At 39.9% G+C, this 9867-nt stretch overlaps 1 protein-coding gene across 1 annotated transcript; it reads left to right on the top strand.

The window, feature by feature from the left end:
• The first annotated feature begins 3737 nt into the window (after positions 1–3737).
• On the top strand, positions 3738–9867 carry mad2l2 (mitotic arrest deficient 2 like 2). Its single transcript, XM_022194053.2, has 8 exons — positions 3738–4064; positions 6767–6885; positions 6989–7060; positions 7148–7248; positions 7340–7434; positions 8451–8524; positions 8643–8735; positions 8921–9867. The coding sequence occupies exons 1-8, from the start codon at positions 4025–4027 to the stop codon at positions 8957–8959; spliced, it is 633 nt and encodes a 210-aa protein (XP_022049745.1). The 5' UTR covers positions 3738–4024; the 3' UTR covers positions 8960–9867.

Here is a 9867-nt window from a genome sequence, read left to right on the forward strand (position 1 = left end):
ACAGGAGTTAAACCAAAGTGTTTCACAGTTAAAACAGCAAATCAGGAAACATTACAACTTAAAGACAGATCAGAATAATTAATATATATTTAAAAAAGAATAAAAGACACATGGCTGCACAGTGGCTTGGTGGTTAGCACTTTCGCCTTGCAGCTAGAAGATTCCTGGTTAGCGTCCTGGCCTTCCTGGGATCTTTCTGTGTGGAGTTTGTGTGTTCCCCTTGTGCATGTGTGGGCTTTCTCCAGGTTCTCCGGCTTCCTCCCACAGTCCAAAAACATGCTGAGGTGAATTGGTAACTCTAAATTGTCCGTAGGTGTGAATGTGAGTGTGATTGTTTGTCTCTATGTGTCCCCTCTCCTCACCCTAAGTCAGCTGGGATAGACTCCAGCCCTCTCATGACTCTAATGAGCATTGAGTGGTGTATAGACAATGGATGGATGGATAAAAGACACATCAAGAAATGAAATCAAGTTCTATTTGAAATGCCAGTAAAGAAAGGTGGATCTTAAAGCTGCTGTCCGGAGTTTGAATCGCAGCGTCTCCCAGAACACTGTTGGTCCCACCCTCCCTCCCTCTGATTTCGCCCCTTTATTTGTGCACGCGTGCAGTACATGAGAGAAGTGCCCGGAGTGCTGCAGCATCTCGCCTGTTTTGCTGTTTTCCCCTCTTCTACATTTAGTACATTTAGTAAATAATAAAGGAATTATGTTAGAATGCTGTATTGAGTCTAACTTGTCCTAATACCAAAATAACATGAATCTGCTAGGACGAACTAGTAAAGTTTCAATATGTGATTACACTCGTGTATCCCTCTCGATGACGTTGTTTATCAAACTTAGTGCATTTACGCGTGTATATGTGTTACATTGTTTATTTATTTCTATCTAGAGTTCAGAATTGCATGACTCCTCTGACGAAGAGTATGCCCCAGACGCCCCAACATCTTCCTCAAGAGGTCGGGCATCTAAACGAAGCCGTCAGCCGGGCTATGGAGGGCCGTGGTTGGGGAGCGATGCGAGCACCCCGAGCCAAAAAACGTCCTGCAGTCTCTTGGCCTAACAAGCCGTGGGATTGGTAACTTTTCTGGAAGTTGCTGAGCCCTGATGCTCTCTCCTCCACGAGCAAAACAAATGTGCGCACGGTTGCGTAGGGCGTAGCTCGCCCACCTCTGCATGGGCTTGCTTGCTGTGCGCGTAACCGTTGATTGACAGCATGACAAAGCTGAAGCTCGAACTTGATTGGTCGGCAGCAACCGGCGCTTTTTGGAATAACATGGGGGTCTATGAGAGGAAGGCGGAGCTCAGGAATAAATTTTCATATCGCGTTATTCTAACTTTATATTATAGTATCGAACTAGACTAACACATTTAAGCTTTGTTAAACAATGATACATAAATTGAAAACAAACGGAAACTCCGGACAGCAGCTTTAAGGAGCTATTTTACAGTCTCTAGAGTTCAAGCAGTTCTCACACATAAAAGTAAAGTATAACTCTGTTTTCAGTTGTGATTTTTTTTTTCATTGACTTCTCTGCAACCGTTTAAGCATGTTGCTATTTAAAGTAATTTAAGATCTAGGTTATAATGTTGAGCATGCTCGCAGTATTTATTACATAATGAACAAGAAATGTTTATTTCAGGGTGCCATTAAATAGGACCCTAAGGTTTTTTGCTGGACTTGAACTAATCCCCAGTTAAGATTTAAAACGTGACTCCATTGGTGGGATGCGTTACTTGTTTACGGTTACTGTTTTATTTTGAAAGTGAAGTCCCATGATGTCCTGTGACAGTATTTCTGACTTTGCTGCAAATAGTCTTTTGCTACAACATTTACTAAAAGGAATTTTTAAGAGAGTTGAGACTACGCAACAGGACTCTGTACCTTCTGCCAGAGTTCAACAGTTCATACTCTGTGAACAGGACATGTGAAAAGTCAGAGAGAATGTTGTTTGCCTGCCTGATGGTGGCCTGTATACACAGTTATTGTGGCATGAGTTGAGCTGTGGTACCCATGATCTTGCTTGGCAGCTTCACCAGGTTATGAATCTGTGTTTTCGATTTAACTGTGAGCCCCAAACCAGCAGGTGATCCCATACCTTAGTATGGACTCGATGGTAGCACAGTAAAAAAAATCCTGCTCATATACAAAGCTGTTATTGACAAAGCTCCATTTTACCGTAAAGATTTTATTTTACTATATCATCCTAACAGAGCCCTTCACTCTCAGACTGCAGGTTTACTTGTGGTACTCAGAGATTCTAAAAGTAAAATGCAAGGCAGAGTCTTCAGTTATTGAGCTAGTCTGTTTCCATCTTTCTGAAGTCTCACAATCCAATTTTTCAATTACTCTGGTGATTCTTCTGCTCTGTAATGAACTTAAGTAAAATTCTAAAGCAGAACTAATACTTGCAATAGAGAACATCCGCAGTGTGGTATTAGCATTTTTACTGAGTTTCAGCTCTTCATAATAGCTATTGGTAAATGGAAAACGAGACCATGTATGGGGATCATGAAGACCTGGCCTGAGAGTGGCTTCTCTCAGCTCCAGGGACACATAGAGACTGTATTATTTCACATCAAGAACAGTTGAAAAACACATCAGGATGGTTCCCAACCAAAAACCCTGGATGACTACTATGGTAAAAAGACTTTTGAAACAACACAACTCTGTCTTCCAGTCGTGGAACAAGGAGCAGTACAGCTCTGGTAGAGCTGACTTGAAGAGAGGTATCAGTGAGGCAAAGGAAGCCAGCAAAGCGAGGGCAGAGAACCATCTCACTGACAACAACCCATTGAGGATGTTTCAGGGGATCCAGGGATGGGATGGATGGGAAAGGATGGAGTGGGTCCATACCCTCAGGTTCTTGGGACCTCTACATATCTGATGACATCTCCTGGACATTCAACACCACTGTGGTCACCAAAAAGGCACAGGAGCACCTCCACTTCTGAAGACTGCTGAAAAGGAACAATTTGGAGGTGAAGCTGCTGGTAGCCTTTTAAGACCCTGTGGTGACTGAGGGTCTTATAGCCTAGAGTATAATGATGCGGTATGTAGGCTGCTCAATGGCAGTCAAAAAGGCTCTGCAACAAATAATTTGATCTGCAGAGAGGATCATCGGCTGCTTGCTGCCCTCCTTGGTGAGCACTGCAACCACTCACATCCTCAAGAAATCATGAAACATCATAAAGGACTCCACGTATCACAATCTGGTTCAGCAGATGCCTTCAGGCAGATGCTACCAGACAGCAATGGCACGAACAACCAGATTTACTGACAGTTTGTTTCCTCTTGGCACTAAACTCTGAAACACTTTGACTCTTTTAACTGCTGCTAATCGCAATGCACTTTAGAGCAATGTTGCACACGATTGACCTTAATGTATTTTTATTTATTATCTTTATTTCATATATATATATATATATATATATATATATATATATATATATATATATATATATATATATATATATATATATATATATACTGTATATATGTATGTATACATATATACACAATAGCTCTATTAGTGCTATTTAAAACAATCATTCATTGCTGAATGCGGTGTAAGTATTGGTGTCTGCACCACACTACATTGGTGTCTATATTTTTAAACGTCAAGGGAGTTGCCTTCTGAATTTCGTTGGGTGTTTTTGGCATACTTTGACAATAAAAGCTTTCTGATTCTGATTTGGGCCCTCTACTTAACGTCATCACCAGTCGCCGGCATAGAGTAAACAACGAGTGACGTCAAAGAGACGCGCCCTTGTAACAGCACGAAAAAAGAGCTGAGCGCCGCGTCGTTCAATGGGTCACATTTGAAATGCGTTTCTGAATGTTCCGCTGTGTTTTTACGGGGAATCTTTGCACGCTTTGTTGCTGACAGCTTACACCTCTATTCATCAAGTCAGCCAGTGACTACAGAAGGATATCACACAATTAAAACACTCGCTTTGCCAACGTTAGCTAGCGGGAGGAAGAACTGTAAAGTGTGTCTCATTGTACAGCTGTTGGGAAATATAACATGACGACTTTAACGAGACAAGACCTCAATTTTGGACAAGGTAAGACAAGCATACTAATCAGTGGCATGAAACAGTCAAACATCCTTTAGGTAGCTGTGCTCTCGCTCCAGCTCTGACAAAGTACACCTAAGGCAGTGCACATGGGTTTGCTTACAAACAGTTAACCTGCCATCTTATATGAGCCGAACAATTTGCTGAATAATCGGCACACACTGGTCACTGTCAGCTTTAAGACATCAAATGACTTGAAACTGCATCAACTCTCAATAATTCCATTTTAAATTGACAAGTCCAGTATTTCCAAATATGAAAAATCCAAAACTGATACTTTAGAAAGACTATTGAAAATGCAGGCCACAAAGCAGAAACTCAGCAAAAGTAAATACATTTTTGATCACTGAAACTAAAGTCAGTACATCTGTGATTTCCAAATGGAAAAGAATTGTTAGAGGAACCCAGTCAAAACACAGTTTCAGCGGTAATCAGTAGGTATAGAAGGCTTAGTATGACTAATCAAAGCTGTTGTGGTGTCCTCTCGAAATGTCCTGAAATACCACAGAGTGCGCTATATTTACAATCTACTTCTGAAAAACAGAGTGGCATGTGCACTCGACATAGACGGATTACAAATTGAAATCAGAATTTCTCCGACAACTGCGAGAGTGCTTAGAAGTAGCCTGAGTGGATGGCAATCAAGAAGAAAACCTAAAAGGCACAAAATTAAAGATAACAAAAGTTTGATAAATAGCATGAAAAAAGCCTTATAAATATAAATAAGTATTGGGAGGACATTTTTTGGTCAGATGAGACCAAGATGAATTTGTTTGGCTTAGATGGGGTCTAATGCCTTTGGCTTAAACTTGGTCAGGACTACCACACTGAATGCAATGCAGAGTTGGGAGTGTGATGATATGGGACTGCATGAGTATAAAAGCTGTTGGGAGATAACATTTTCAAATTGCATTATGAATACCTGAGCACACCCCAAAATACTGTCTGACAACATGACTAACAATCTGCAGAAAATTGACAGAACAGGAATATTCCGGTATGAAAATGATCCAAAGCACACTGACAAAAATTGCACAAGAGTTTCTGAACTGAAAAAATTTCAAACTGTGAACTATGACAGTGATGTTGCCTGACTTGAATTAAATAGAGCACACACCATGTCCCAAAAGTTTGTTTTCTCCACTGGACAACATGTTTGATTGCTTGTTACCAAAATTGGTTCCACCACCTGGTCAATCAGGAACTGTTTGGTTGTTTTTCTGGTCAAACTGTGAGGTCCCAGTATATAAATTTCTTGCTTGACCAAAATGCATCACACTCAACCAAATTTTGAAAGTGCTGTTACCATGACCAAGAGTAAGGGGGGAAAAGCTACTCTTTCAGAGTCTGAGATCTGTGCACTGGCCATTGCTCTTCGAAATGCAGGAAAAACTGCTCAGCCCTTGGCAGAAGTGTCTGCTGGGTGTAGAAGTGGTGGCAAAGGTACAACAAAGGAGGATCCTTCAAAGACTTGCCTCCCTCAGGACATCCATCTAGCCTAACTGCAAGAGCCAAGGATCTGATGTAAAAGACACCAGTCATACCAGCAACTCAGTCAGATGTTTGTAAGAGCACCGTGCATCATTATTTAACAGAAACATTGGGGCTGAAAGCTTGCAAGAGGCAACGTACCCCACGACTCACCCAACTGCAAAAGAAGAGGCTGACTTTCGCAAAGAATACTTATTTCTGACACCCAACAGCCAAAATGACTATCGATACAGATGACTGTGAAAAAATACCTTTTTCTGAGCAAGTCAAATTCAGTGCCCATAGTATGGTTCGGTGGTCTATGTCCACTTCAGATCTCTAAGAGCTGCACATTGTGTCTGAAAATACCACTGTTAATGCAGAATATTATCCCAACAACATTTTGGAAAAGGTACTACTTCCAGTTTTAGCCAGGAAGAAAAAAATCAGGGCCTGTGACTGACCAGAAAATGTTTAACAAACGTGCTGAATTCATATTTATGCAAGATGGTGCCCCTGCTGCTCACACTGCCTGCCACCAAACTCCCCTGACCTCAACCCAATTGAGAACTGTTAAGGAGTCCTGAATAGTCACACCTTTGCCAGTCCACTACCAACCATAATGAAACAGCTCAACTCTACTGTTGTGTGGGAATAGGGGGAAGATAGAACCATCCACACTTGATAAATTGATTATATTGCATATTCAATCTTTCAGCTTTGTTTTTCTGAGGAGAATGAACTTCTCGAACACGGTGTATTTGGGGTTTTAAATGAGAAAGGTAGAATAACACAACCCTTCAGCAAAGAGCAGCCGAAGAAATAGTCTCAGAAGAATGACAGAACATCTCCAGAAATTTGGTATCCTTCATGCCAAGGAGGACTGAGCCTGACATTAGAAATAAAAGTGGGCATGTAAATATTGAAAAAATAAAAGATTTGAAACAGAGTAAGAGAAGGTGCACTCATTTTTGTTGCACTGAGTTCCCACATTGTGGTCTGCATTTTTAATGTCGTAAATGCTAACCTGTCAGTTTGTCATTTTACATAAGGGCAAATACTTTGCTGTTTAACTTGACATTTGAGTGATACCGCACAGAGGTGTACACACTTCTGTTATATACTCTAGATTGGCATGTATTTCCATTGGACATGGTGGTATTTTGGGGTACACAGTTTGACATGAGGGTTTATTATCCATTTTTTTCCCTCTTTTCCAGTGGTTGCTGATATTCTGTGTGAGTTCCTGGAGGTTGCTATACATCTCATCCTGTATGTCCGTGAAGTTTATCCCTCTGGCATATTCCAGAAGAGAAAGAAATACAATGTTCCTGTGCAGGTAGAGTTTTATGTGTAATTACTACATTGTTGTAGTTTTGGGGATGTGCTCACCTGTTTGTATCTCATTGGTAGTCTGCTGTCTTTGGTGTGTTTACTTCTAGATGTCATGCCACCCAGAGCTGAATCAGTATATTCAAGATACCCTACATTGTGTAAAACCACTGATTGAGAAGGTAAGATGTGCCCTTAAGCTGACAGACTAATATGAGGAAAAGTGTCACCTCAGTCTACACTGCTGAAGTCCTCCATTTACTTCCTAGAATGATGCAGAGAAGGTGGTAGTGGTCATCATGGACAAAGAGCATCATCCAGTAGAGAGATTCGTATTTGAGATTTCCCAACCTCCACTGCTCTCTATCAGGTTTTCCTCCCCTCTTTTAATCAGAAATGACTACAATGACCAGCCTCGTTCTGTAGTGATCATGGTCACTAATCTTGCTTTGTTGTCACAGCTCAGACACATTACTGTCACATGTGGAGCAGCTGCTGAGGGCGTTCATCCTGAAGATCAGTGTGTGCGACGCTGTCTTAAATAATAATCCACCAGGTAATGTTATGGATGGTTACTTGAGGGAAAGTACATCATGTAATTCAGGTGAAGAAGAACCTTATTTTAAGTCTTATATTAATGCAGATCCGTACATTACGGTAAAAGGAATGTAGCACAACATGGAAGTGCACACAGTCCTCTGTTTATTTTAAAATGAAAGTGGCATTTCAAATTGTACTTTAAAATCAATGAATGATTGTGATAAATTGTTTAATAGTGATCTCAATAGTGATCAAACTACAGGGGGATGATGATGACCAAAAACAGGTACTCTACTGGCACCACATGAGACAACACAATTAATTAGTTTGTCCAATTGAATCAGCACCACAGAGTTGTGTATACTGAGTACAAAGCCTGTTCTGAATGCCATCCAAAGCAAAGAACTATTTCAGATTCCTTTGCCACTGTTTGATTATATGGACCTTGATGAACTATTAGATGCATAAGTGGGTCAAAAATGACCCAGTGAGGTCATTTTCTTGCAGTATCTTTGTAACAGAAAGTTTTTATCATTTCATTTTCCAGCTATTTCTCAAAAAAACATGTTTTGATATCATCCTATTAATACGTTACTTGCAATATTTTTAAGGAAATAGTAATATTTGTATCACTACCTCAAGCTCACTCAAGAGGTGATGCAGTGCACAAACTTGGAGGGACAGAAAGCAGCAACAGCTGGAGGAAAAGAGAGGAAAAATGTCAACAAAATGGATGTTGCCATTCTTCTATTGCTGTTGTGTGTAATAGTCTTCTTTTTCAATTATCAAAATGTATAAAACCTGTTATAAAATGAAAAATAAACAGGGTTAAAACATGAAATCATTCTTATGTGGATAAAAATGTAGTACAAACAAGAATACAATTGATTACTCTTCACCAAAATGACAAAAATGGCATAAAAATACATTGAGTATTGTACGGGTCATTTTGACCCACTAATGAAAGAGTGTTGGGTCCAATCACTTGTGCATCTAAGGGTTAATAATCCTTTTTTTCCTTCTTTGTCATAGGGTGTTCTTTTACTGTACTAGTGCATACCAGAGATGCTGCTACACGCAACATGGAGAAGGTTCAGGTTATCAAGGTGAGGTCATCTAATACACGATGCACTAAAACAGCTGCTGGTTTGTTTTTTCTGTACTATTTGCAGTGACCTCCAAAAAAGGAAGAGTCATGTCATGTTTGTGAATTTGCGTTTGCAGGATTTTCCGTGGATAGTTGCTGATGAGCAGGAAGTCCACATGCAGGAGCCTCGACTCATTCCACTGAAAACCATGACCTCTGACATTGTAAAAGTGAGCAGAAAGATCCCACTCTGTCATTACTTTAACTCTCCAAAGACAAACATAGACACTGAAATCAGGTTTATTTTTAGGTTTGTCGCTTAGATGAACACTTGTGCCAGACTGTTGAAATATTACTGTCATGTTTAGATTCCTGTGATTACTGTTACTGACATTTGGTTGCTTTCCATTAACAGATGCAGCTCTATGTGGAAGAGAGAACCCAGAAAACATAGGTGTTAACTTTGCTGAAAGGATTGCTACGTCTGCCTTAAGTACGTAATCTGTGACAACAAGGAATCCTGAACAGAATATTTTATACAGCCAATCAGAGCCAGAGCGCTGAATTTTTGCTGAACACATGGGGTCATCGAGTGTGATATGTTCTTGATGGTGTGTGTTTTTAAGGTCATTCACTTTGCTGTAGCCGGTGTTAAGGATCGGACTGAAGCACTGTGTTGCCATTTTGTAAAAAATCTTCATCTATCATCAGTCTGGGCCACACAGTTGATTGATTCCATATATTGCATATATGGTTCTGTTTTTGTTGGCATATAATATGTGTTAGCGTTTATAAATGCAGATTTTTTTATGTAACATGATTGCAATGTAGTTAAGTCTGTGATAGTAAAATTGAAGGGGAAACTGAAATTTATGGAAGTGGAAAAGATTAACAACATAATATCTCCCACCAGCACCTTCAATCTACAAACCTCTATCTGTGTTGTATTGTTACTATAAGAATATTACACTCTGTCTTTGTTGGTCAATTGTTTTGCCATTGATCCCTATAGAGAGGTGTTTTTTTCTCCTTTTTTTTTTTTTTTTTTACCTCCACAGGGAGGTCAGTTCATCTCTATGTTTAATGTACAGTGTCTTCACCAACACTATTAAACTGCTGAGCCATAGTAGATCCTTATGTGGTGTCTACAGTAGCATCCATCAGGAATATTGTGTCAGAGCTTCAGTGTAAAAGTTTTGGTTAGATATCTGTGCAATAAATGGATCTCGGTGTGTACAGTTACAACAATCTTCCACTGTTATGTGATGACTGCAAAGTTATATTTACTTCTTAAATGCAGCAATGTGTTTAAATCTGAAAAACATGGCTATCAAATTGTAATAAAACCCTTTTAAAGCACCA

The sequence above is a fragment of the Acanthochromis polyacanthus genome, chromosome 6 (assembly GCF_021347895.1).
Source record: "Acanthochromis polyacanthus isolate Apoly-LR-REF ecotype Palm Island chromosome 6, KAUST_Apoly_ChrSc, whole genome shotgun sequence".
NCBI classification, from domain to species: domain Eukaryota; kingdom Metazoa; phylum Chordata; class Actinopteri; family Pomacentridae; genus Acanthochromis; species Acanthochromis polyacanthus.

Coding starts and splice junctions, on each gene's coding strand:
- mad2l2 (XM_022194053.2), top strand. CDS start 4,025: ATGACGACTTTAACGAGACAAGACCTCAATTTTGGACAAG. Junction 4,065..6,766: donor AGACCTCAATTTTGGACAAG/GTAAGACAAGCA, acceptor CCTCTTTTCCAG/TGGTTGCTGATATTCTGTGT. Junction 8,736..8,920: donor TGACCTCTGACATTGTAAAA/GTGAGCAGAAAG, acceptor TTCCATTAACAG/ATGCAGCTCTATGTGGAAGA.